Below are 27,388 nucleotides of genomic sequence, written 5' to 3'. Positions count from 1 at the left end.
CTTGTTGAAGAAAGCAAAAGACCACCTGGCAGCCTTTGAGGGAAAAAACCAAAACACCCTCCCAATATCACGAACTATAAATTCAACTCACAAATCTATTCGTCCGCCAAATTTAGATGAGATAAGCCCATCAACTTAATTATGAGAAAATTGATGTATTACATATTATTTTATATATGTATTAGTTATGTAGATTTGTAAATTACAAATCAAACACAAAGTTATTTTTATACATCAATTCACATGCCTCCTAATCAGCTATCAAACGTGGTATTACTTATGCAGAATATAATCTATGTATAATTCACCTTCAAACCATCTACTAGACAACTCCATGTTTCTTTTTTGTAGCTGTTGTTTCTTGTTTTTTCCACTCGGTGTTCGATATTCGACCCACATTGGAGTCTGATTAAATTCGGATTCGCGCATGGAAGTCCCACATTGGGGGTAAAGCACTCCCTAACAAAGACGACTCCGTATCCAAGGGGGTTCGAACCCGTGACCTCTTGGTTAAGGACGAAGGAGTACTTACCACTCCACATAGCCCGTTGTTGTTTTTTTACTAATTGTACAATTGCATTCTTTTGTTGTCGTACTTCTTGTGTGGGAGAGGTAGGGGCATGGTTAAAATTATTATTTTTAGGTACATGTTGAAACCCCTTCGATTAGTTAATGTATTTATTTTTTCATATTTTGGAACCTCTTGATGAAAATTATGACTTCACCACTGATCTTACTTTTGGGACTCCACCACCATTGGTTTTCTTCTTTGGAAAATATCAATAAAAAATTCAGGAATCTACTCCAGAAATGTTGAAATTCATGAAGGAGCTCAGAAAGGTAGATGATTCTTTTTCCATATTCCTGTTTCCTTATTTCTCTTTTTCATATGTTTTTTTTTCCTCTCAAGGATTCTTTGGCTTAACAATTCTACCTGCAGGTTGTTACTATGGAGTTGTCGGAGGTTCTGACCTTGTAAAGATATCAGAACATCTTGGCATTACAGGTTAGCTTAACTAAACTTGGAGTTGGGTTGATGAAAGGCTTACAACTTCAAATTTTGTCAATAGGATTCAGTTGCGGAGCTAGAATTTTTATTGAGGGGTGTCAAAATATAAAGGAGTAAGGTCATGTAGAAGTCAATATATTGTATATCTTTTATCTAACTACACGATGTAATTTTTCAACCAAGGGGTGTCAAATACGTGTGGCTACGCCACTGGTTAGGGTTTGTATGTAAGGAGCTATATCATCTTATTAGTGCACATGTTTCTAGCTCAGTTTCTAAAATTCCTCTCAGTATTAAGCAAGAGTACAACTTTGGTTTCACTAGCCAAGAACACTGAACTGAGTTTTGAAACTGATAACTTATACAGAACCCTTGGTTCTCATACATGGCTATTAACTGATCTTTCTTATATTTGTGATGCAGTTACGAATGATTATGACTACGTATTCTCTGAAAATGGCCTTGTAGCACATAAGGATGGCAAGCTTATAGGAAAACAGGTAATGGCCAAAATTTGACATCTTATATCTATAATTTTACTGTCTATCTTTCATATTGAACTTGTTGCCACGAAATAAGCACTTGACTAGATAATAGATATTGTCTATATCTTTTAATCATGTTTTGTTATTCTCTATGTTGCTTGGACTCTTCAAAAATGTCAACAGGTGTGTGACGAATTCTCCAAAAGTAGTCTATTTTTGGAGAATTCGACACGAATATGACATCGAAAGTGAAGGTCTACACAACTTGGGTTATTCTCTAGACATACAATTGTTATTCTCTATGCATGCTTTCGTTGGATCCTAAATGTGTCATTTAAATTTAGATATGATTTACATGGAAATCGGAACCTCTCTTAATCAAAATTCACAATCATTTGACTATATAATAGTCTCATGAAATATGGAATAACCAAATAACTTGAGTATTTTTCTTTCCATCAATATTCAAAGTGTATCACTTCTTTCATTCTCCTTGGTTGCTAATTAGCAGGGTGATTTCTTTTGAAATGACTTGACTCCTTGTGTGTGTAGAGCTTCAAGTCATTTCTCGGAGATGAGAAGCTCAAGGTTTATCAATGCACTTTTCATGAAAATTATAGATTCAATTATGTATGTTTGTTGCATACAATTGGGTGAGGCTTCATGTTTGTAGCTTAGGATCATCCAATTGAATTTAAAATGACTTTATATGTGAATGGCCAAGACATATCTTGATGACTTGATGGTATGCATGAATTTATTAACTTTACCCTCTGTTATATAGCTAGCTTGGATATTGATGAGTCCACAAATTGGAATCATTTCAGGCTATATTTTAATAGAAATTGTGTTCTCAAATGTTTATTTTATCTCAATATCTGATGAAAAACCCTTAAGTTTCAGGTATTTGAAATTTGAGGGAAAGCATGGACACGATCGAGCAAAAAGAAGCAAAAGAAGCTAACAGAACGAAGAAATGAAGATCTGCGAACCGCCGAACCCATTTGGTGAATCGCCAATAGATCACATATTCACCTTTTGTTCCAATGTGCTGAGCCCAGAAGGAAAGGAGCAAATCAGCGGTGAAAAGGAGCAGTCGACGTATCGCCGAGCGACTCCACGAAGCAGTGCTACATCGTCCAATGATCCAGGACACAAAGATGTTGAAGGCAACTGATGAAAGACGGCAAAGTCGACCAAAGGGCGGATCCCCGAGTGCATCGGCGATTCCGATTAACGTCGCTGAAAGATCCTTCAGAGCACATTTTCTGAAAACTATAAATACTAGTTTAGTTTTTATTCTTAGTAGCGAATTTTACCTTATTTTATCTAGTTTTTAGATTATTAAGTGGGAGACAGAGTTTTGGAAATATTCTCTCTAAGTTTTGGAGAGGGTTTTGAAGAACTTGGAGTTTTCAAAGGGTTTCAAATTCAAGGAATTGGACTTGGGTCTCTTGGATTCTTCACTCTTGGCTTGTTTTAAGACTTAATCTTGCATACCCTTTGATGAAAACTGATATTGGTATACGTCTTTATCTCTTTTACATGAGTAGCTAAAACTCTAATTCTTGGGGTGTGATTTTGTGAATATGTGTAACACCCCGTATCCGAAAATAGAGATTTCAGATTTCTGGTGTTACAGATGGCACTCACGGACACCATCCACGGACCGTAGATGGACTCACGGTCCGTCCTGTAGGTCCGTGACAGAAAACTTCCCCAGAACTCAGTCAGAAAATTTGGCTAAGTCCCGACTCACGGACAGACCCACGGTCCGTAGATCAGACCATGGTTCGTGGTCTGTGTCCGTGGATTGAGACTTCCCTTACCAGCCTCTGACACAAACTACGGTCGACCAGCACGGACCGTCATTCGATCCACGGTCCGTAGGTCTGACCGTAGATGAGGTTAGCAACTAGTTAGATGAAAAATATTGATGGGTCAACTTCAGATGGTCATAACTTTTATCAGAAAACGAATTATGTCTATTATAACCTATGGTTAGATAGATAATTGAATTATCTTTCCAACGCCACCGAGTTTGCTAAATTCTGACCTCCGAGTAAAAAGTTATGTCCGTTTTAGTGAAGCCCTGTCGGGCAGACTCGACCTACGGACCCAATTGACGGACCGTCAGTCCCGTCCGTCAGTCACTCCGACAGCAGCTAATTCAGGGGTCTTTTGGTCTTTTCCTATTTCATTTAACCCCTAAGATACGTCGTTTAGACCCTAAATCATGAGGTTTTAATCAGTTTAAGCCTAGAAACATAATTATAACTTACCTTAGTCAAAATCATTAATCAAAACTTAGAAAATTAGAATCAAGAAGGAGAAAAAGGTCAAGAACCCTAGTTCAAGAACGCAACGAGGTTTCTTCAGTTCCAGCCCCGAAATCAAAAGATTTCTCCGTGGAATTCGTCACCAGGTATGTGGGATTTCACTAGTGGGTTCTTTTCGCCCATTAGGTCCCTAGAATTCAGTCAGATTCTTGATTCCATGATTATGAACAGACCTAGGGTTTCTAGAATTTCAACAGATCATCATGAATTAGTTATTGTAATGTTCCAAATCAGATTATCATGTTATTGCTCAGTTTATCGCATGAATTTCAGAACCCTAGCTATGTATTTCTTTAGTTCTTGAATTACACATGCTAGGTCAGATATTTCAGTATTCAGTTTTACATGCCTCAGTTTATGAATGCATCATTATCAGATTAATTGTTGCATGTTCAGTTTCGAGCTATCCAGTATTTACAGAAATTCAGTCATAACTAGTTAACCACTTAATTCATTGGGAGTAGCATAATACCGAGTTGGACTAGGGTTTCAACGTACCCATATAGTCCCAGAACTACGAGCCACGAAGGTGTAAGTCCCTTATGTGGGCAACATCAGTTTAGTGATCACGCCAGCATGCCTCTATACCTCTGACAGGGTATATTGGGTCCTCTCGATGGGGCTTATACATCGGACTCCACATTTAGCTCATGTGGTTTTATGTCGGTTATTAGTAGCTCCCACAGTTCAGTCAGATTCTATTGCATTGACCATTTATCAGTATATTCAGTATTTAGTCTCAGCATGTTATAAATTGGTCATTGCATTCAGTTAGCTCAGCATTCAGTATCTATATCATGTTCAGATTATTTCATTGCTTTATTGCTTTGTTCAGTTATATGTTATTTCAGCTTTACTCTATCTTGCATGCTCAGTACCTTTCAAGTACTGACGCATACATGCGCTACATCTTCTCGTGATGTAGGTTCAGGTTCTCAGCATCCAGATCACGCTTAGATCGGTTCCCGATCTTCAGTTCAGCAGCATCAGTGGTGAGTCCTCATTCTTCGAGGACTAGTGACATGTTTATCCTTACTGCTTTTAGTCTTTAGTTTCAGTTTTGCTAGACCTAGTTGGGGCATGTCCCAACATTTCTAGTCAGTTTAGAGGCCTATTTCAAACATAGTTAGATTCAGCTTAGTGTTTTGAGTTTGATATTTCCTTTGTATTAAACTCTCAGATTTGATATATTCAACTATAGTATATGGGTATTCCTCATCTTTTCAGATTTATTTATGATTTAGCTTCCGCATCAGTTTATTATCTTTAGTATGCTCATGATCATGCCAGCAGGGTTAGCTTGGGATCACTTGTGGTCCTAGGTCCCGTGTCCGCGTCTCGGGGGTAGCTCGGGGCGTGACAATATGGGTTAGAGTAGTTGTTGGGTCTTGCTTGCTAATAGTTTATTTGTAGTTTAAATGTGATTTCGTTTAGTGGTTGTGGATGAACTTAATGAGGTTGTAGTTGCAAATATAATCTCATATATGTGTTTTCGGCTTGCTCGAGAGAGAGATGTCGTAAAACTAAAACCACTAAATTGATGGCCAGTGTAAGTGGGTCCATATGAGGTTCAGCTCGAGAGAGTGAACCCTAGTCCTATGTCTACACACTCAGCTCGAGAGAGTGAGTGGGTTAAGGCTGAGGCTGTCCTTCATGCGGCAAGTGGGTGTTCGAGAGGAACGCATTTGAAACGGGGTAAGTTGCTCGAGAGAGAGCTTATCCCCATTAAAGTCTAGCCTAGTCACAAATACTCAATGAATTTACTATCAAAAGCATTTACCCAATGATTTAGTCTATCTCGTATTTCTATCACATCCCAAGAATCCCGTCTCCATACTTGTATTTTTCCTTATCTTCACTGTTTTAGTTGTTTCTTGCTTACAAACACCCATTTGATACTTGACGCTTACGTCACCCTTTTTAATTTGTTATGTTTTCATTCGCCAAAGTCTTTAGCTACGATTAGCTTTAGCTCTTTTGCCCTTAACCACTAATTCTCACGCCCGCTCCCTTGTGACTCGACCCAACCCTTGGTTGGGTTACTAAACTATTGTACTATCATAGACAGTTACATCAGAAGTTGTGTCTTGATTACGCAAACATCAGATATTCCAATAAAGAGGTGCTTTTGCTGCAGAATTCAAGGATGGGATGACATAGACCACATATTCATTTATGTCCCTTTTGCTAATCATATCTAGTCATTCTTCTCTGTCTTCTTTGGTTTTAATCATGTGCATTTACCTCTAAAAAACCATCTGATGAATTGGTGGGGTTTGGAAATAAAGAATGGGGCTCATAAAATGCTAATTCAATCCCTTTCTATCTTCATCTCTTGGAACTTGTGGAAGAGTAGATGCGCAACTAAGTATGGGGGAAGACAACCAAGCATTCCTAGAGTAAAGTATCTTATTCTCAAGGACATCAAGAACTTCCTTAGCTGTACATTTCCCTACCTTCAATGGCCTAATTGTTGGACTGTTTTTAATCAAAAGGATAGAATGGTGCTGGCAAGAAGTGCAGATCAAAGAAGTCAGGTGGATGAGACCTCCTGATACTATTTTCAAACTTAATACAACTGGGAGCTCTTTAAAGAACCCCGACAGCATAGGAGGAGGGGGCATTCTCAGAGATTCTTTTGGGAAAATGGTCTATGTTTTTACCATTCCTTTAGGAGTTGGTACCAATAACCAGGCCGAGACTTTGGCATTAATACATGGTCTTCAGTGGTGTGTACAACATGGCTACAAGAAGATTATTCTAAAGGTTGATTCCGAGTTGCTAACCAAATAGATTGCTCAAAACATCAAACCTCCATGGAAGCTGCAACATCACATCAGAACCCTTCTCAACCCTTCTCACACTCACTGATTATTTGAGATTTTTCCAATGCAAGCATACGTATAAGGAAGCCAATAGTACAACAGACTTCTTATCTAAAAGAAGTCATAAGATTGATATAGTTCATCACTATTATACCAGCCAGCAGCTCTCAGGAGCAGCAAAAGGAAGTTATCTGCTAGAGGAAATGGGGATGATTAACTTTAGAAGGAGGAAATTGAAACAAATCAAACAACCACCTTGAATTGATGTTCCTTTGTTTATATAGATGTCTCTATAATTTTTGTAACCTTTTCAATCTAGCTATTTCTCATTTCGTCATAACTCTTTTGAATAGGACTAACTTTTATTTCTTTTCTTACTTTTGTAAAGAGAGAGTCTCCCTTATTTATGTTTCCTAATTTCTTTGTATAGAGAGGAGTCCTCTCTTTTAGGTGCATAGTTGTTAGGTTTCATTTGTTTAGTATGGGGATGAGTTGACTATCCTTAGTAGGAAGGTCGACTTATGAACCAACATAGGATCGGAGGTAAGGTTTATGTCCCCCTCCTTGTATTTTGTTTAATTTGTTTTAATGTTAAGACCTGGGAGTGTTGCTCAGCCCCTGACCCCCTCAAGAGTCGTTAAAATGAAAAAAATAAAAAAATAAAAAAAATAAAAAAATAAAGAGGTGAGCATATCAAAGGCTATGTCGCTCGGATCCTCCAAAAATGTCACCGCATCTAAGTCAGGCCCTACAATATTTTTGAAGGAACATAGATCAACAGTTGAATTATCTGCTTCATTGAGGCAAACTTCTGAATCATTCTCCTTTGCAGAGGAACATTCATTGAGTTCAGAAGTGGCATGCTAAATGTGTCGCCTATTGGGGGAATTGTAGTCAGGAAGAGAGGGATGAATTTGTAAAGTATGACAAGGTATAGACAGCTTCTATAGTATTGCATATATGTTTTTGCAGTAATGTTAATCTCTAGCAGATTTTTTTCTCTCTTTGATTTAAAGACAATTTTAAAACTATATCCAGGTACAAAAGATACGCAAAACAATGATATCAGTGCTTAGAGGAAAGTTTGCACACCTTAATCTCACCTTCTCTATTGGAGGCCAAATAAGTTTCGATGTGAGCATCTTTAAGCCTTTTCTTGTGTTCATTGATCGTTGAACATTTTAGGCAGATGATTTGGGGATGTTGGTCATAACAGGTTTTCCCCCAAGGCTGGGACAAGACTTATTGTTTGAGATACCTTGAAGAATTTAATGAAATTCACTTTTTTGGAGACAAAACATAAAATGTAATCTTTAGTTACTAATGTGCTTGAAGTTTTCTTTTCATGTCCGGCCTGATATACAAATCCTGCTTTTTACTTGAACATAGAGGAAATGACCATGATATTTACGATTCTAAGAGAACTGTTGGTCAGTTCGTCCAAAACTTCATTCTTTTATGTTTGAATAAATCATTCTCTTGCTTAATTACTTGAGGAATCACATTACTGCTATTTTTCTTCTTCTTTTTTCCAGTTACTAGCCTAGAGGAGACATTGAGGCAGTGTTTTGTTCTATTCCTCGGCAAGGATATATAATGAAAGTTCTTGAGCTTGTTGCAGTTTTCCAATACACATACGATTGTATGCTTGTAACCTATGAACGACAAAAATGAATAATTGCTATAATTCTTGTATTGAATTTACTCATCAAAATTATAGTTTCAGTTTTCCATATATTTGAGGTGACATATATACCTGTGAGTCATGTGAACCAGGTTCTCTGAGAAATCCCTTGAGGTGGTGTTTTTTTGTGAGATCATCTATGCCTTTTATGTTGACTTCATAACCATCTTTCATGCTATGTGTAAATTGTAATGTGTGTATACTTCATCCATTACTGCTTTCTTACCCTCATAATGCTTCAAGGTCCAATTTTGAAACACACAAATCTAACTATTATTACAACTCACGAATTGTATTGATAACTCTTGATATGAACATGTTCTTTGATGATTTTTAGTTGACTCTCGAATAGGTCTTGTTCTATCTCTCAAATCTCTATGCGTGACAAGTTTTCAAAGCATCAATGCAATATTTTATATTGAAGTTCAAGACCTTTCATGAATCCAATCCTTGTTTGGCTTGATTTGGAGTTAGTCAAACTTCTCATAATTCCAAGCTATGTAATTCCTTTTTTCAATTATGATAATTTTTCATGTCTTGAACTCCAAATATGTTATCTCATGTATTCAGGTTAGTAAAACAAAAACAAAAAAAAAGATGAAATTGAAAGACAGAAAATAAAACAACTCGAGTCCACAAAATTCATTGTGTATCCTTAAGAAATTTAATCCCCTCAAGTACCCGAGATTGTAGACTAATTCCTCCAAAAATAAAACGAATTAACCATTAAAGAAGTAGCGGTAATGAGAGAAGTCCTCGCTATTTATATCCATCTATAGGCGTGAACATACATGTTAAAAAAAATAGGTCATTTCCGAGCGAATTTCAATCTCAATTAATTAAATAAATTTTGCCTAACAAATTATCAATCAATCACGAAGGCGCGATGGGGCATCCTCTACTTAACCCTTTAAAAGCTGAAGGAAGTGTTTCCTAATATAAGGACAATCATTTTCCTTTCTTCTATCAGTATGAGATAAATGACTTTTCATTTTCCTCCAAATTGGTTCCCCACATTTCCCAATTTCTCATTCACATCTTGCTTAAACTCAATAAATTTCTTATACAATTGAACTAAGGCTAATTATAATTCTCTAAGATTTTCTTTTGCGCATATGGAATAACTTCTTCTTGCATCAACAAAACAATCTTCAAATAAGTTATTTCGTTCATTGATTTGACTTTTTTTAACCCCCTTTAATACGTTTTGACCTATTTTTAAGCTCTAATATACATTTGTTACTACTTCTTTCTCTTTCTCTTTATTTTTCAAAATAATTTAATTCAAAAAACTACTAACACTATATATTAAAATTTACAATGGATAGAGGAACTTCAATGTTCTTGTGACATGAATGGATGAAACTACAATTTGTGTAATAACATTAAATAATTCTTTATGCTTGGACATTAGAATATTGAATCATGAAAAAAAAAAGGTATAAAAAGTAGCAGTATAGTGTGCAATATTCTTTAGTTTATCCATGCATTACCTTTTGTGTTTGTTACAATTAAAAGAACTTCAGCGATGAAATAAAGACTAAATTAAAATTAAAATTTTATTTCTTAAGAGAGTACAACTCTTGAAAAAATAAAAAACTTTGAAAATGTTCTAAACAAATAGGATCCATCATATGTATCTTGGATATATAGGAACGTTTAACTAGGGGCTTGTGGACATAGAAGGAATTTTATTTAGATCTATATCCATTGAATCTTGACGCAATCTTTTACCCCTGACATTACCTGCAATTGAGAAAGAACCCTGTGGTGGTGGCAGTGGTGATTGGGGCATAACTGTCGCAAATCTTGTTTGTTGCTCTGATGGTAAATCTTTTGACGACGTTATACCTAACATGTTAAAACTTCGTAACAAGAAAGGTGCTTGTTATTTCATTGAATGAGATTGAAAATGACTCATAAATTCTTCATAGTGCCACCGATTTGACTACATATAGGGCAACGAAGAAGTGTAGGGTGAGAACTCAATATTCGAAAGAACATAACAGTATACACATCTGTGTTAGACATGTTAATATATGTAATGAAAAAAAACTCTAATATTTTTTAAAGAGATACCGAGTTTGCCTTTTGATTTATTCAAAAGAAAGAATGATACTGAGTAATGCACCTCAATTCTACGGAATATATGAAGAATTTATAGGCCAGTATGACTCTCAGTTGCACATAGCTAGATACGACCCCGTTCATGCCAAGATATATAGTAAATTTATTAAAATAATAATATTAAGGTTAGATGACAAAAACACAAATAAAATTAAATAGAATTAAAAAAATCAGTAGTGTTAAAAATTAAATAGAATTTTAAAAAATCATTAGTCTTAAAAATAATTTATATATATTTTTTTTTAATAAAAAAAATAGAGACAAAAAATGAAATTTAGAACTAGTTAGTGTAATAATATTTTTTTTGGTTAGTATATTATTTTTCTTCTATAAGAAAAATATCGTAACTAGATTACAAACTATCATATTATGGTCATTCACTTATTTTCTTTCATAAGAAGAACATAATTTAAATCTTGATTCTTTAAACTAGATATCAAACTAGTTAATTTTGAAAAAATGTATCAAACTTGGCTTAAAATAAGGAATTTAGAACTACATAAATTATAATATAATTTTATTAAAAAAAACATAGACCAAGAATGAAATTTAGAACTAGTTGGTGTAATAATATTTTTTTGGTTAGTCTTTTATTTTTCTTCTATAAACAAAAAAAAAAAAAAACTGTAAATAGATTACAAACTACCATATTATGGTAATTCTTTTATTTTCTTTCCATAAGAAGAAAATAATTTAAATCTGAATTCTTTAAGCTAGATATCAAATTAATTAATTTTGTAAAAATGTATAAAAAAATTATAATATAGTATATTATGGCTAGTATTTAATTTTTCTTCCGTAAAAAGAAAAAATATTTAGATTTTGTAGCTAGATTTAAAATTATTTAATTTTTTAAAATGTACGAAATTTGATTTGAAAGAAAGAACATAATTAAAATCTTGGTTCTTTAAACAAGATATCAAACTAATTAATTTTGTAAAAATGTATCAAACTTGGCTTAAAATAAGGAATTTAGAACTACATAAATTATAATAGAATTTTTATAAAAAAAATTTAAACATCAACCAAAAATGAAATTTAGAACTAGTTAGTGTAATAATATTTTTTTTTGGCTAGTCTTTGATTTTTCTTCTATAAGAAAAAAAATTGTAAATAGATTACAAACTTCCATATTGTGGTCATTCTTTTATTTTGTTTTCATAAGATGAAAGCAATTTAGATCTGAATTCTTTAAGCTAGATATCAAATCGATTAATTTTGTAAAAATGTATCAAAAATTATAATATAGTATATTATGGCAAGTATTTAATTTTTCTTCCGTAAAAAGAAAAAAATATTTAAATTTTGTAGCTAGATTTAATTTTTTTTAAAATGTACAAAATTTGATTTAAATTAAATTACATAATTTAGATTTTGATTCTTTAAACTAGTTATCAAACTAATTAATTTTGTAAAAATGTATCAAACTTGGCTTAAAATAAGAAATTTTGAACTACATAAATTATAATATAATTTTTATAAAAAAATATTAAAACATAGACCAAAAATGGAATTTAGATGTAATAATATTTTTTTTGTTAGTCCTTTATTTTTCTTCTATAAGAAAAAAAAAGTGTAAATAGATTACAAACTACCATATTGTGGTCGTTCTTTTATTTTCTTTTCGTAAAAAGAAAATAATTTAGATCTGGATTCTTTAAACTAGATATTAAACTGATTAAATTTGTAAAACTGTATAAAAAATTATAATATAGTATATTATGGCTAGTATTTAATTTCTCTTCCATAAATAGAAAAAAATATTTAGATTTTGTAGATAGATTTAATTTTTTTTTTTTAAATGTACAAAATTTGATTTAAAGTAAAAATTATAATAATTTAGTTCTTGATTCTTTAAACTAGATATCAAATTAATTAATTTTGTAAAAATATATCAAACTTGGCTTAAAATAAGGAATTTAGAACTACATAAATTATAATTAAAAAAATAAATAAATTAAAACATAGACCAAAAATGAAATTTAGAACTAGTTTGTCATTTGTGTAATAATTTTTTTTTTTTTTGTTGTAGCAATTAAAATCTTTTGCATACACATAAAAATAAATATGATTCTAAATTGTAAAGAAAGATGAGAGAAAAAAAAGAGATAAACAAGATATCAGGGACTAAAATGATCTAACCCCCTTAAGGACTATTCTGATAATAATATTTTCAAGGCTTTTTACTTCCAATTTCCCATTTTGACAACACCGGCGAGCAGAGAAAAGAGTAATGGCCACTGAGGTTACTGATCGGAATCTCTCAACTCCGACATTCTTTGTCGCCGTACACGTCGGCGCTGGATATCACTCGCCGTCGAATGAGAAAGCTCTCCGTTCAGCAATGAAACGAGCGTGTCTCGCTGCCGCTTCCGTTCTCCGAAAGGTCTCTCTCAAAATATGAATAAATAGCTTCATCCTTGTCAGGATCTAGAAGTGAAAAAAGAAAAAATAGAAACTTTTATAGTTAATTCTGCATGCAAATTGATCGGTGTATTGATTCCAATTATATATGTTTTTGATGTTCTAATTCATGGTAAAAAAAGATGCTCTGAAGCAACTAACTTAAAATTTCTTTCATATTGTGGTTGTGCTGGTTTAATTTCAGGGTGCTGGTGGATGCATAGACGCTGTTACAGCAGCAATTAAAGTATTGGAGGTACTTCAGTTACTTCATGCTTTTTTCCTGAAAACCTTATAGTGGAAACTGTATTCGACAGTGTACTTGTCGACATCTCAAGACGACATAATTGTGTTATAGAAACTTGGAAGAATTATGCATAACAGTGATGCTTTCTGTTGGTCAATTTCTTAAGAGGTGAAGAAACTTAGACAAAATATGGTGCTTATAGGATAAATAAATCTTGGTGGAAAGATGGTCAGACAAGTGAATGTTAGTATGTTACCATTCGAAAAAAAATGAAGTAAATGGTCAGAAAAGTGCAAAGTTCCTAACTTCAAATAAAATAGATTAAAATTGTCTTGACATTGATTGTAATGTCCATGGTCATATCCTGGTTGACAACTAGCTTGATATGTCTATAAATTGGAGAATAAGTTTTATAAATTCAAAAGGGGTTATCTCAAATATTCATAATTTGTCACCCATGAGTCTTAAATAACTTTTACAAGTTCTTTTGAAATTTGTCTTGGGATATGGGTGCACTACGAACTTTTGATGGCATCAACATTAATAAGCAAAGCATTACATTCAGCGGGAAGAGAGAGATTCATGCCATTATTTTGATCTCTCCAAGCAATTTGATATTAAAGAGTTGCCTGGATGGCCTCCTTGGCAAGTGGGCTTCTAGGATTTAAACATGAATTTTTATTGTCTCCATGAGATATGGATCATGTAGGGACATGTTGAAATTTTGGAACACCATCACAAAAACTGTTCCGTTCAAGTAACTTCAGTAGTGTCAAGATTAGCATGTTGGTATCTAATTGAATGTTCTATTTTAAAGTTGCTTTGTCATTGAAATGGTTAACCAGAGTACTGTTTTAGTTAGATGGGGCACATGTGGACGCACTAGTTACTTTTGATCTTTACAGAATAGATTAAGGATGAACTGGTTTTTGGAAGAGAAAGTGTGTCTATACAAGTTTCTAGTTGTATAGTGTACGAAGTACCTCTTTTGGTAAAACCATATAATTTGTGAGTAGCTCTAGAAAAAGCTGGATATAATATTTGGGACAGAGGCACCAGATAGTAACAAAATGTACTTGTAAGTTTACCTTGTATTGAAATGTAATATCATATAAGTTAGTTGCAATCTTTGTCAATTGTCATAGTTGATTGAAGAAGGTGTTCATTTATATTGTTATAAAAAAAAGAAGGTATTCAATTACCAAGCAATGGGGTGAAAAGTGCATGATGCTTGATGAGTCACTTGGGTCAAGTTTGTTTCTGCTGTTATATGAGCTTGTAAATGTCGAAATCATATTAAAGTTTGTTATAACTTCCAAAAAAATATTTTTTTGCACAAAAAGTGCCATTCTTGAAGTCTTAAAATTCCCTTCTAGCACGGAGTGTAGTTGAAGTTATATTCTTGCAGGATGATCCAAATACAAATGCTGGACGGGGTTCAAATTTGACAGAGGATGGTCATGTGGAGTGTGATGCTAGTATTATGGATGGTGATTCTGGAGCATTTGGTGCTGTAGGTGCAGTGCCAGGTATTCTCAGGGCCAATGATCATGTACTTTATTGCAGAAAGTAGAGGTCATGCATTGGCGATGTATTCTAAAGTTTGTTGTTATTGCTTTAGAGTTAATACTTCTAGTTCTTGTGGCATCCATTTTGTTTACTCTTGCTACATCTTCTGTGAAGTTAACCATTACCAGGTGTCAGAAATGCCATTGAGATTGCTGCTTTGTTGGTCAAGGAACAGATCTATGGTTCTTCACTGCTTGGACGAATATCTCCAATGTATGATGACTCTTCTTTAGATGTCTTGTAAACAACTCTATATTGCTTTAACAAACCGTTAGATGGAGCCTTTTTTTCAATTGATCTATCATCATTCTTTTTAGTTTTTACTATATTTGTGCAATATGAATACATTATTGGCAAAACATATCTGTCTAAGAATTCAAAGAAATTGGAATTTGCTAAAAAAGGAAGTGGGTCCAATAAACTTATGTGGACTGAAAAAAAAATTAAATAGATGAGAGACGTGTCACTAAATTTTGTGCTTCTGTTGTTGTAAATTACTCATTGTTCATCTATATAATAAAAAATGTTTGATGTTCTATGTTATTTATCAAGGTTAACTACTTTGATTTCATTGGCTGAATTTTTTTCTTTTTGAATTTTAAGGGACATGAACACTAATTAATGATGAAAACGTTGTTTTACAACTCTTGTTCTACTCATTGCATCCTTCCTTCTTCAAAATTTATTCATAAATAGAAGTCCAGTTCTTTGTCTCTTGGTTTGACTTGTTTCTTATTCCAACTTTATATTCTAATGAAACTTTTCTGGCCTATGGTCTAGGTTTTTAGTTGGTGAAGGTGCATGTGCATGGGCGAAGTCCAAAGGTGTTGTTTTACCATCAACTATAACAGCGGCTGACGAGGTAGAATACACTTGTCTTAACCGTAGATTTGTTTTTCCTTAGGTGTCAGACACAAGTAGTAATTACATTGAATAAAATATGTTGAAGTATATGACCATCTCATCTAAAAGTTTAAGCTGTTAGAGAGAGCACCCTTTTGTTTACTTAATTATCTTCAACACGGTCACTCACATGCAAGCCTGATTCTTTATGATGAGCCGAGCACGTGGAAATGCTTTTTAGTAGTGGGGGCTGATTAGATTCAAATCTAGGAACTTTGTTTGGTCTGGTACCATGTTAAAGAAATGGACCTTAAAGCCTAATCCAACTCCAAAACTAGCTCATGAGGTGAGGATTGTCCAAATTCATATAAAAAGAGACATTCTCATCTCTAATGCGCCGATGTAGGACTTAACAACAATATTATTTTGATAATTGTTTCTTCCGTTAGGATTCTTAGAGTCTACTCTACTCTAAACTCTAGCTCGCGCCGGTATAAAGGGTAACATATTCCCTTGAAGAGACATTTCAAATATCCCTTGATAACTACAAAAGTTCTTTTCCTTGTATCGAGGTATATCTGGAAACGAGTCAAAATAGGTAACAAGGGGAGGGATTATTGTCCTTTGTTAGTGAGGGCAAGCAACTATTCATTATTATCTACACTCTTACCTTTATCAACCAATTCAGAAAAAGGTCTTCTTTCTCCATTCATTGTGCCATCTAGATACAGTTGTAACGACTTTAACTTAAAAAATTACAACACCCTCGAGTAACACCCTTTGGTCTCTCTTAAAAAGTTCAAAACTAAGTGTATCACAAGTTTCCACTACTCACTTCAACTATTTACAGAGCTAAACCAGTTATCCATGACATTCCATTTTCCTAATTTTTAATTTTAATTGCTTCTATTGAAGTGTATGATCATCTCTTTGAAAAGCTTAAACGGTTAGAGATCACATTTTTGTTTATTCGATTATATTTTCAACACACCTCTATTATGTGCGGGCTTGATTTTTATTTTTTTAAGCCAAACACATAAAAATTCTTGTTGATAAAGGGTGACGGTGAGACTCGAACCCAGGATCTTTGCCTACATGTTGAAGTATGTGACCATCTCATTAAAAGGCTTAAGCTGTTAGATTTGTTAAATCATATTCTCAACAACTTCCTACTATGATTATTTTTATCAATGCTTGAAAGTCGTCTTCAAATATTGACTTCTCAGGTCATGATAATTGCATTTCAAGGCTAAAATATTCATAGACATTCTTCCTCCAGTGCTCCAAATTTGAGAGTGGAATGACACTTTAACAGTGGGAAGATATCTATATAATTAGAGGGAAGTGCTTAGCCCCTTTTAAGCTAAAAGGAGGTCTCTTGGATTTTAGTCAACTAGATGGGTGGTCTATCTAAATATGTTTCTTTTGATCAGTATCCTTCCTAGATTTTGGCTTGAAGTAAACTATTTATTTGTGATATGGAGACAGTCACTTGTTACTGAGAAGGCAAGAACTCAATGGAAAAGATACAAAGCGATGCTTGATGATGCCAAAACTGTTATTGATGCTCCGGACATAAAGCTGACCAATGCCAAGGAGACTAATGCAATATCTGGTAAGTTGTAGTATATTGTTATCCAAGGTCTTTCGACTTTGATAAGGCTGCCATATTCCCTATGTTTAAGATTTTTCTTCGATTTCCTCAATGGGACTGTTTATCATGATGTGGGGATGGCCAACAAGTGGACAAAATTACTTCTTATGTTCCAATTTATCTAACATAATTTTAATGGGACAGAGTTTTTACGATGGAAATGAAACTTTTGAAACTTGTGGTCTAGAATATGCTATAGCATATATGTGGCTATAAAACTTTAAAACTTGTGTCTTAAACATGTTACAACATTTATGTGGTTATAGAAGCTTCTCATTTAAGGTAAAAAGAGACGTGTAGAATACGGTGTTTCCAGATTTAGAAGTGTCATTCTTTTTGCAATAGACTAAAAAGAATCACATAAAGTGAAATAGAAGGAGTACTATTTTGAGTTCTGATGAACCGACATTCATATTATGAGGTCTCAAGTATCCCATTTTTTGCATTTAGTTAACATTAGGTGGATTTTTTTTTTTTCGTTTGTTCTTTTGAAAAGGACATTAGGAGAATCTTAAACCCTCTGATAAATAGTGTCCTTAGAAGCTATTACTTTGTGCTCATATACAAGGTTGTATGTTTTCAATATATGAAATATTCCCTAGCTATACAATTTGCAGAGTCTAAATGATATCCTCTATGGAATCATCAAAGTATATCTTGTGCTTTAAGCTCTGATTGTGCAGTTTTGTCATTGGGAACGACTCTAATCTTACACAAGCTACTTATATGTATGCATTTTACTTCATTACATAGTTGCTTAGTCAACAAGGTTCACACAAAATAAAATGCTTCCTCATAAACACTGTTTTCTTACCGAGGTACAAATGAGGTGGCTTGCCTACTACCAGAGCTCAGGAGATGGGGAGAAGTTGATGGCAATGGGGGCTTGGGGCAGTAGTGTGGATGCAAATAGTATGCGGGAAAGGACGCTACTTGCATTAGGGAAATAGCTTAGAGAGGTGTTTGGGGTCTCGAGGGGTAACTTTGATGGACACCAAGGATCAACTCTTAGCTCATTTCTGTTTACCTTTGTGATGGATGAACTGACGCAACATATCTAAGGGGAAGTGCCATGTTGTATGTTATTTGCAGATGATATAGCATTGATTGACGAACACGCAACAGGGTTAACGATAGGTTGGAGATTTAGAGAGACCTGGAGTCTAAAGCGTTTTGATTGATCAAGATTAAGATAGAGTACTTAGGGGTTGTTTGGTTTGAAGACAAGTGATGTTGAGATTAGTAATGTTGTGGTTAGTTATGTTGAGTTTAGTTATTCTGCTATTATTTCTTATTGGCTGCTTGGTTTGTTGGTTTAAAAATAACATGTCTTGCATAATTTCTAAGAAGAGGAAGTTTTTTTTTTTTAAAAAAAATACCCTCCACCTTATTTAGTAGAAAAAGGGTTTGAGGAACCTTAGGAGTATTTTTGTCATTTTCATTATTTTATCTTGGGATAACTAATTCTAGTATTATTATTCCACTCTATGGCAAGTATAACTTATCCCAGTACTAATAACTAATTCAGGTATGACTTATCCCTGTACTAATAACTAATTCTGGTATACTTATCCCACCATTAATAACCAAACAAGAGATAAAACAGTATTAAATTTTTGTCCAAGGACAATTTATGCTTGTACAACATTCCAAACAAACCCTTAGAGTGCAAGTTGAGTGACGCAACACACGTAGCAAATGAACAAGTGAAGATTGATACTCGAGTCATCTCTAAGAGAGGAAGTTTTATGTATTTTGGGTCAATAATCCAAGGAAATGATGAGATTGACAATGATGTTACACATCATATTGGAGTGGGGTGGATGAAATGGAGGCTTGCATCTGGTGTCCCGCGTGATAAGAATGTGCCGCCGCCAAGATTTAAAGGTTTAAGTTCTATAAAGTGGTTTCAGACCATCTATGTTGTATGAGGCGAGGTTTTGGCTGGTCAAGAACTCGCATGTCTAGAAGATAAAAATAACAGAAATGAGGATGCTGTGATGGATGTGTGCCATACTAGAAGAGATAGGATTAGAAATGAAGATATTCGTACTAGGTGGTAGTGACCTCCCTGGTGGACAAGATGAGGGAGGCAAAATTGAGATGGGTCGGGCTTGTTAAGAGGAGAGGTACAAATGTCCTAGTGAGGAGATGTGAGAGATTGACAATGGTGGGTATGAGAAGAGGTAAAGGTAACTGAAGAGGTATTGTGAAGAGGTGATTAGACAGGACATGACACACTTGCAGCTTACCGAGGAGATGACCCTATATAGGAGGATATGGAAGTCGAGGATTAGGGTAGAAGGTAGTAGGTAGTGGAACGTTGCCTAGTTCCCTTATCGGTGTTGTTTTTATTACTCTCCTACTATTTTATTCTTCAATTTTATTATTACCTTGTTGTGTCCTTTGCTTCGATTACCGTATTATTTGTTGTCGCGTATATTCTCTTCTTATTTTTTTTTATTTTTTTGATAAAGCTCTTCTTATTTTGTTTTTAGCTTATCTTCTTCACTTCTGTATTTTCTTTTTCAGTACTTGATTGTGATATGTTTTACTTGAGTCGAGGGTCTTGCGGAAACAACCTCTCTACCTTCACAAGGTAGGGGTAAGGCTGTGTACACACTGCCCTTCCCAAATGCCACTTGTGGGACTACACTGGGTTGTTTTGTTGTATAACAATATTTTCTTGTTGGCTGGACCAACTTGGTTTTCCAGTAATTTTTCATAGTGAGAAAATATTAGTATATTGTTAATTGGTTGTTACCCTCTCCCTCTTCCCTGTGTATGTGTGTCTTATACATGTGCATCTTTTTTAGAAGTAGAGAGCCAATCATCTGATCAATTGAGGGGAGATGGAGTGGGTGACCAAATCTCCTTGCTCGATGCATTAGACGAAGACTTAATTTCAGACACTGTTGGGGTTATCTGTCTCGATTCGAAAGGACATATGGCTTGTGGAAGCTCTAGCGGTGGGATAGCACTGAAGGTGATAAAACTAGAAATGATTTTTAAGTTTCTTTCTAATTAATAAATTTGAGTGTTTTGCAGTAGCTGTTTCTCTGCCCAACTTCTGTTTTTTCTGCTATACCCATATATGTGCATATTGTGAATGAATTTAATACGCTTGAAGGTTTCAAAATCAGAAGGATTGTGACTGGTGCAGTTTTATCTGGGTGTTAGTTACTTCAATTGGTGGTGGTGGGTGTCCTGAATTCAGGCTTTAAATTTATGTGATGAAGATTATGAATTTAAGATTATCCTCAGTTCTTTTATCAGTAAGATTATCGTAAGTTGTAATTAGAGCCTGAATATGGCTGAAACTGTTGTTCGGACTTGGAAAGTAGAAAATTCTCATTCTGTCATAATTTAAGTGGAAGTTCGTTATTGAACACAACTGCAGTTCTTGAAAAGGGGTGTTGCATTTGTCAATGCACATGCCTTTTGGGAAAGAACCAGTTATCCATGCTGATTTTCTTGGTAATTCTAGCAAGACAGAATTGTCTGTTGATTAACATTTTCAGGCAGTCTCTTCTCATTCTGTGTTCATTTTTAAAGGTCTTGTCTATCTAAGGACTGCGTGAGTTCTTTCATCAAAGAACAGACACAATTTTTGGTCAAACAACATCTATAATGCCCCAAGCTCAAGCTAATTGGTGTATCCTCTAGAAAAAATGGAGGAAGAAAGATACAACTCACACTTATTAATATACAATATATAAGAGTTGACAGTGGTGGATAGTGAACATAGGGCCGTGCAAGCTAAGTGCTAACAACACTGAGATCCTTGAAGTTCTTTATTTGTATCTGGATAGTATACACTTATTTTCCCATCTTCTATACCTCCGCTGCTTCTGTTAAAACTTCTTAGTATTGTTTAGAAGTTATTACTATGTGTAAATTATACACATATTTTCCCATCTTATATACCTTCGCTGCTTTTATTAATCTTCTCAGTATTGTTTAGAAGTTACTATTGTGTATAAGTTAGCCTTATCATTTTGTTGGAATTAGGATAGTGAGAAACTTTACAACGCTCAATCGTTCGTGGCCTGAATTCTTCCTTTTGGTTTGATATGACCCGTTGGCTTTATCATGTTCATCCTTTGAAAGATCGTTTCCTCTTACCCTCCTCTCATTTCTTCTTCTTCATAGTTCTTCTGTATATCCTTTTCCTGCACTTGATTCTCTGCTCATGACGGACTGCTTGAAAGGCTTATATCATACTTCGACTTTACAACCACCAGTTAAGTGAATCTTGAAAAACTATTATATTATTGAAGGAAGCAGAAGGTTGTATCACAGTTTTGGTTTCGTCCAAGATGTTTGCTTCTGGTTGAGCTTTGAATTTATCTTTTCCTTGCACTATTCGTACAATGTACTTGGAGTGTACAGTTTTCTTGCTTCCACTGTCTATTATTTCCTTCAGCCTCCTAAATTTTTGTGAAACTTTCCCTGATTCCAAATTTTATTGTATTTGCAAGAGCAGAGGTCCTTTCTTCTTTCTTATATTGAGTTGATTAGTTCTTTGGATTGGTTATTTCAATCTTTGAACTTATAACAGGTTAGTGGGCGTGTGGGTCTAGCAGCAATGTATGGTTCCGGTTGTTGGGCATCGTCAAGGGGACCTTTTGGAGCTCCATTTATAGTGGGATGCTGTGTCAGTGGTGCTGGAGAGTACCTAATGAAAGGATTTGCTGCTCGGGAATGCTGTATCTCATCATCACTGTATGTTTGCCACGTATCTGAGATACCTGCTTTCCCATTTGTCCACGTTATCTTTTCTCCTTATTATTAGCTATGGCCAATATGGTTGTTGAAGTCCTATATGGTGGAGAAAATTTTACCTGCAAAATCCATGAAATTTACTGTAAATTAGTGCTCATTGTTAAATTTGTGAACTTGAACAAACATATATTCCATCTCACTTTTCGTGCTTGAAATTTTTGTACTTGCATGTTTCTTTCTGCAGGTCTCAAGCTGGTCCATCTTCTGCCTGTAAAAAGGTTTTGCAAACTATTCAAGAAAACAGTCAATGCGGAGTTGACCAAAGTGCTGGATTCCTTCTAGTTCAAGCAGAGCCTCCAAGACTGGTAAGACTGTTCCAGTGTTTCCTTATCTTTCTCTTTTCTCATGTTTTAGAAAATAAAGGAACTTCCTTCCACATTGGCTGGCAATCCATTGTCCATAGGTTGGGGGCAGTTTGGCTAGGCTGGAAGCTGTTGAGATTGCAGCTGTATATTCTTCCTCATCTTTTGGAATAGGTTATTTTGGCAGCTCTATGGATACGCCCAAGGTATCATAAATCTTCATATTCTCACGTTTTATGCAAACATACAATGATTTCTGTGTTTAAACTGACGGTACCTCAAGTTAAATAATTCTCTCTCTCTATCTATCTTTCTTTCTCTGTGTGTGTGTTTGGGAGGGGTGAGGGGAGTAAAGGCAGGAACATCTGTATGACAATTGGCAATGTTGCTTTAATGACAATTAGATTAATTAGGAGCAAGTTGGCTTATGGTCAAAGTTGATCACCGAAAATATTGATAGCTTATTTACTTTGTCATTGTTCATATTCTTGTTTCTTTTTTAGGAGAATCCCATCCATTAGACTAATATCTGCTTAATTATTGGAAAACACGAGAGATTAATCTTCGAGCTTAATCAATTGAACCTAGAGAACTAAGAGCCCGTTTGGATTGACTTAAAAAAAGTAACTTTTTAAAGTGCTGGAACTTATTTTTAAAATAAGTAGTTATGTGTTTGGATAAAAGTGCTGCAGTTGAAAAAAAAGTTGTTGCTGTGTTTGGCAAATAAGTGCTGGTAAACACTTTTTTTTTATCAAAATGTCTGAAATACCCTTTAAGCTGTTAACATGATAAAAAATTGATTAATTTAAGGTTTTTATACTTAAAAAAAAAATTAAAACAAAATTAATTTATGTTTTACATCCATAAGTAATAATATTTTTCTATCATTCACATATTTCTTTACCACCTTATAAGAGGAATATAAATTCATATTTCAGAAATAATAATAATAATAATAAAATAATAATAATAATAGTAATAATAATAAAATAATAAAATAATAATAGTAATAATAATAATTATTACTATTATTAGTAATAATAAAATAGTAATAGTAATAATAATAATAATTATTATTATTATAATTATAATTATAATTATAATTATAATTATAATTATAATAATAATAAGAATATAATAATAATAATAATAATAATAATAATAATTCAATATGGGCAATTTGGAAATTGTATAAAAGAATTAAGGGCAAAAAGGTAATATACTTGGTCAACATAAAAGTGCTTTTAAGTTAAAAAAAAAAAAGCTCCCCCCCCTAGCTTTTAGCTTTTGGCTTAAAATAAGTCATTTTTGACTTAAAATAAGTCATTTTGATAATTGCCAAACACTCTAATAAGTCAAAAACTGGCTTTTAAGCCAGTTTGACCAGCTTAAAAGCCCATCCAAACAGGCTCTAAAGCTCGAGCCTTAGACTTGGTAATGAGGTTCAAAGATGATAATTACCTGTTTGTGTGCTTATCATATAATGATTTGCATATAAATCATTATAATTGGTTAGTTAAAAGGGATAATAGGTATTGCTTAAATTTAGCTTTTTGTGTTGATATGTTGAGGAGAAGGCTTTCAATATTGCAGATCTCACACAAGTTGCGCTGATTCTGTTCTTTAACATACTATTTTTGACTGCTGTTGCTGCAAAATGTAACTGCACGAGTTATCATCCAACGTTAACTTCGACCATCAGTTATAGTTATCATTGTGATCTTCCACAGGTTTCAGTGCTTAGGAGTAAAAAACAGCAAAATAAAGCTGGAATTGATGAGTTTGCAGCACGAGTTAATCTCGTCTCCAAAGAACGGTAGTGTTGCAGCAGGAGAGCAGGAGTTTCAATTGGACAAAAGACTTTCGCATTTCAATGGCATCATCAGTTAAACTAATCATCCAAGATACATCTGAGACCGATAGATTTGCAGTTGAAGGAACGTTATAAACGTAGTTGAGCCGAAAGGTACCAGAGATTCAAATGATGAATTAGCTAAGAGATAGGTGTTTTGACATGATCAACTAAAATTGAATTTGATAGCTAAAAGAGAATAACTCAAGTTTATTTTTTTCCTCATATGGAAAAGGGTGTCTTTTTGGGATGAAGAGTTAACACAAAAAGCTTTAAAAACTTGCTTGATTTGACATTTGCAATCTGGTTGTGTGTTGCAAAGAAGAGAGCAAATTTGCCAAATAATGGACAATGGTTTTGACAGGAGGAAGAAATGTTTAATCGACTTAGAGGGTGTTTGGATTGGCTTAAAAGTTGGTCAAACCTACTTTTAAGACAATTTTTGACTTCTAGAAGTATTTGACAAATATAAAAAATAACTTAAAATAAGTCAAAAATGATTAAAATAAGTTAGAAAGTGTTTGGCAAGGTAACAAATGGCTTATAATAAGTTTAAAATGACTTAAAATAAGTCAGAAATCAAAAGTAGATTTTCCCTACTTTTTACTTTTTGACTTAAAAATTATTTAAGTCAATTTAAACGGGCTCTCAGTGTCCATTTTTAATAAGTGAAAAAAAGGATGAATTTTAAGTACTAATTATTGAAAGTTGAAAGAAACAATCATTAAATTGGTAGTAGAAATTCTTTTCAACTTACACACCCCTATGTCATGATCCATCACATCATCATGCCACTTAGGTGCTGATATGAAGTTGTCTGTGGAATGTTTACATTGGTGGAATATTCTAAAACGGGAAAAATGATAAGTATATTTCGAACTATCATAAATGATACATCAACACTCTTCGTTTTATTCTTAGAGGGACACATGTCATAATCATAACCGTCATAATCATAACGGTCTAACCAAATTGATCATCATTTTTTAAATCATGTACCCATTTTCCATTCGACAGTTGTGCTCTTACTACAATTACCAGGTGCTGGATAAGTTGTTAAAGGTTAAAACTAGAATTGCAGGGGCTCTCAAAAATGAGAACTCCTCCAAAAATAGGCGTATGCCACTAAATGCAACGTGCACACGGTATTCTTTAGTAAAAGGCGAAAGAATAGTTCGCTATGTGCTCACTGCGTGGCTGCGTGGTTTCTGCTTGTGCATTAGTGCTGCTTTTTATATTGTACATTAAGTTTGGATTCACTTTCTGTTACCAATGTGGTACTCTACCTATGTAAGGGCAGATTGCTAAAAAATTATGTTGATTAAATAAAGTGAATAATTTCAAATCTAACACAAATTATAAAATCTATATACTAATTTTAGGGGTTAAGATTATTTTGTACATTTGAGTATGCAAGACTGTAACAACATACAACTGCATACTCAGTGTAATCCACAAGAAACAAAAAACTTAATGTGTAACAGAAAAAGTAATCAAGAGTGAATGCGATAATAATTTTGTCACTAATGCAACCTAAGTCATCACAAATGAAGATTGTGATGAGTGGTGAGTACTTCTTCTTCGTACTTGATCAAAGGTTTCAAGTTCTCAAACCTTATTGAATACTGAGTTATCTTTATTAAAAAACATCTTTTACCCAATATAAAACTTCCTCCAATAGGACCTCAATACTACATATACCGAACACTGAAACTCCGAGGTTGTTTTCAAGTTCCAATATCTTCTAAATTATAAATTTGTTATATGTTTAAAAAAATGGCCCTTATAAAATCGATGTCTCCATCATTTTGTTCAAGATTATAACTTCTCTTGTGCTGCCGTTACAAAGATTCCTATAGGCATGACTTTTCTCATGACAACAAAATCTAGTCTCCATCAGGTTAACTAAGATGCCCCAAGGCATTTAGTGGCTGTTGTCTTGTGCTGTCGTCTGCCATTCGTGGACGGTCGATGCTGACATGACACATAAATTTTGGAGATGTCTAGATGATTATTTGGTAAGCTAGAGTGTTCATCAACCGACACAGTAAAGACGAATTTTGAGGTGTATAGATGTTCATACTCACATTCGAATTGTTTACTTATCAGAGGACAAATTTGAGTGTCTGTTTATGTGTTACGGCCAAAAATAATCACAACACTAATTCAACTTTGTTGTTACCTTGTTAGATAAAAACCAAGCATCTTCAATAAAAGTTCTCTTGGGAGATCACGAATTAACCATTATAATTTATCCATACACCAACACTTGTCACACTATAAATAGTTCTATTTTTTACCCTTTCTTCACCCCCTCACCAACACAACTTATACCACTAGACAGAGCGCCTAACGGTCTTTTATTAACACTCACCAACACAAGTACTCAACAAAGAAAATGAAGATGAACTCTAGTCCAAAAGTTTCCATTCTCATCATCCTCACAATAATTCTTGTGAGTACACTAATTTCATATGCCATGGCACAACCATCGTCGTGCAACCCCAGTGGGAAGATTGAAGGCATAAAACCACCACCAGGGAAATGCAAAATAGGCTATCAATCAGAATGTTGCAAGCCTGGAAAGTCATACACTACTTACAAGTGCTCGCCTTCTATTTCAGGCAAGACGAAAGCTGTTCTAACTATCAACAGTTTCCAAAAAGGCGGTGATGGTGGTGGAAAATCCGAATGTGACAACAAATACCATTCAGATAACACACTGGTGGTTGCACTCTCAACAGGTTGGTTCAGTGATGAAAAGAGGTGTATGCAGAATATAACGATTTATGGGAACGGAAGGCAAACGAATGCTATGGTTGTGGATGAGTGTGATTCCACAATGGGATGTGACGATGTTCATGACTATCAACCACCGTGTGATAACAACATTGTTGACGCGTCCAAAGCTGTTTGGAAGGCATTAGGAGTGCCTGAGAAACAATGGGGACAACTTGATATATTCTGGTCTGATTAATGAACAAAGATCTACATATGAATAAAAAGCTTATGGAACTAAGCAAAAACAAGCAAATAAAAGGCGGTCCCCTGATAAGGATCTAGTTATGAGACGTTGCAAAATGAAATCAGATGTTTTCCTCTTACAACCTATAATGTTGACGAGTTAAAGTACTCATGAATAAAATGGAATAGATTTCCGCTTATATATCTTTCCATTGAATTCAAATGACTTTAAATACAATATTTGAGGATTAACCCCAACCACCTAATAACAAGGAAATAACTTCCTACTACTACTGAAAT

General features: G+C 34.2%; 3 protein-coding genes and 1 non-coding gene across 4 annotated transcripts in view; 3 read left to right on the top strand and 1 right to left on the bottom strand.

Moving 5' to 3' along the window:
* The window catches only part of LOC125830992 (LOB domain-containing protein 1-like), a 393,543-nt gene that overhangs the window by 193,068 nt on the left and 173,087 nt on the right, over positions 1 to 27,388 (top strand). The gene's annotated exons all lie outside the window — the stretch shown is intronic.
* Positions 12,628 to 24,100, top strand: LOC125830999 (putative threonine aspartase). The gene is made up of 11 exons (XM_049510196.1): positions 12,628 to 12,855; positions 13,078 to 13,128; positions 14,528 to 14,648; positions 14,817 to 14,901; positions 15,469 to 15,550; positions 17,020 to 17,146; positions 20,005 to 20,171; positions 21,747 to 21,910; positions 22,155 to 22,275; positions 22,374 to 22,478; positions 24,003 to 24,100. Exons 1-11 carry the CDS (start codon positions 12,703 to 12,705, stop codon positions 24,090 to 24,092), a joined length of 1,266 nt encoding a protein of 421 aa, XP_049366153.1. The 5' UTR covers positions 12,628 to 12,702; the 3' UTR covers positions 24,093 to 24,100.
* Positions 25,207 to 25,323, bottom strand: LOC125831784 (U5 spliceosomal RNA). Its single transcript, XR_007443192.1, has one exon. It is a non-coding gene; the product is annotated as a U5 spliceosomal RNA (small nuclear RNA).
* On the top strand, positions 26,523 to 27,101 carry LOC125831504 (kiwellin-1-like). The gene has a single exon (XM_049510681.1). It carries the CDS (start codon positions 26,523 to 26,525, stop codon positions 27,099 to 27,101), a length of 579 nt encoding a protein of 192 aa, XP_049366638.1.

This window comes from Solanum verrucosum, unplaced genomic scaffold, assembly GCF_900185275.1.
Source record: "Solanum verrucosum unplaced genomic scaffold, falcon-dt-bn FXZP01000049.1, whole genome shotgun sequence".
NCBI classification, from domain to species: Eukaryota; Viridiplantae; Streptophyta; class Magnoliopsida; order Solanales; family Solanaceae; genus Solanum; species Solanum verrucosum.
The sequence above is the reverse complement of the archived record's forward strand: the minus strand, read 5'-3'. Positions and strand labels throughout refer to the sequence as shown.

Coding starts and splice junctions, on each gene's coding strand:
- LOC125830999 (XM_049510196.1), top strand. CDS start 12,703: ATGGCCACTGAGGTTACTGATCGGAATCTCTCAACTCCGACATTCTTT. Junction 15,551..17,019: donor CTATAACAGCGGCTGACGAG/GTAGAATACACT, acceptor ATATGGAGACAG/TCACTTGTTACTGAGAAGGC. Junction 21,911..22,154: donor TGCTGTATCTCATCATCACT/GTATGTTTGCCA, acceptor TTCTTTCTGCAG/GTCTCAAGCTGGTCCATCTT.
- LOC125831504 (XM_049510681.1), top strand. CDS start 26,523: ATGAAGATGAACTCTAGTCCAAAAGTTTCCATTCTCATCATCCTCACA.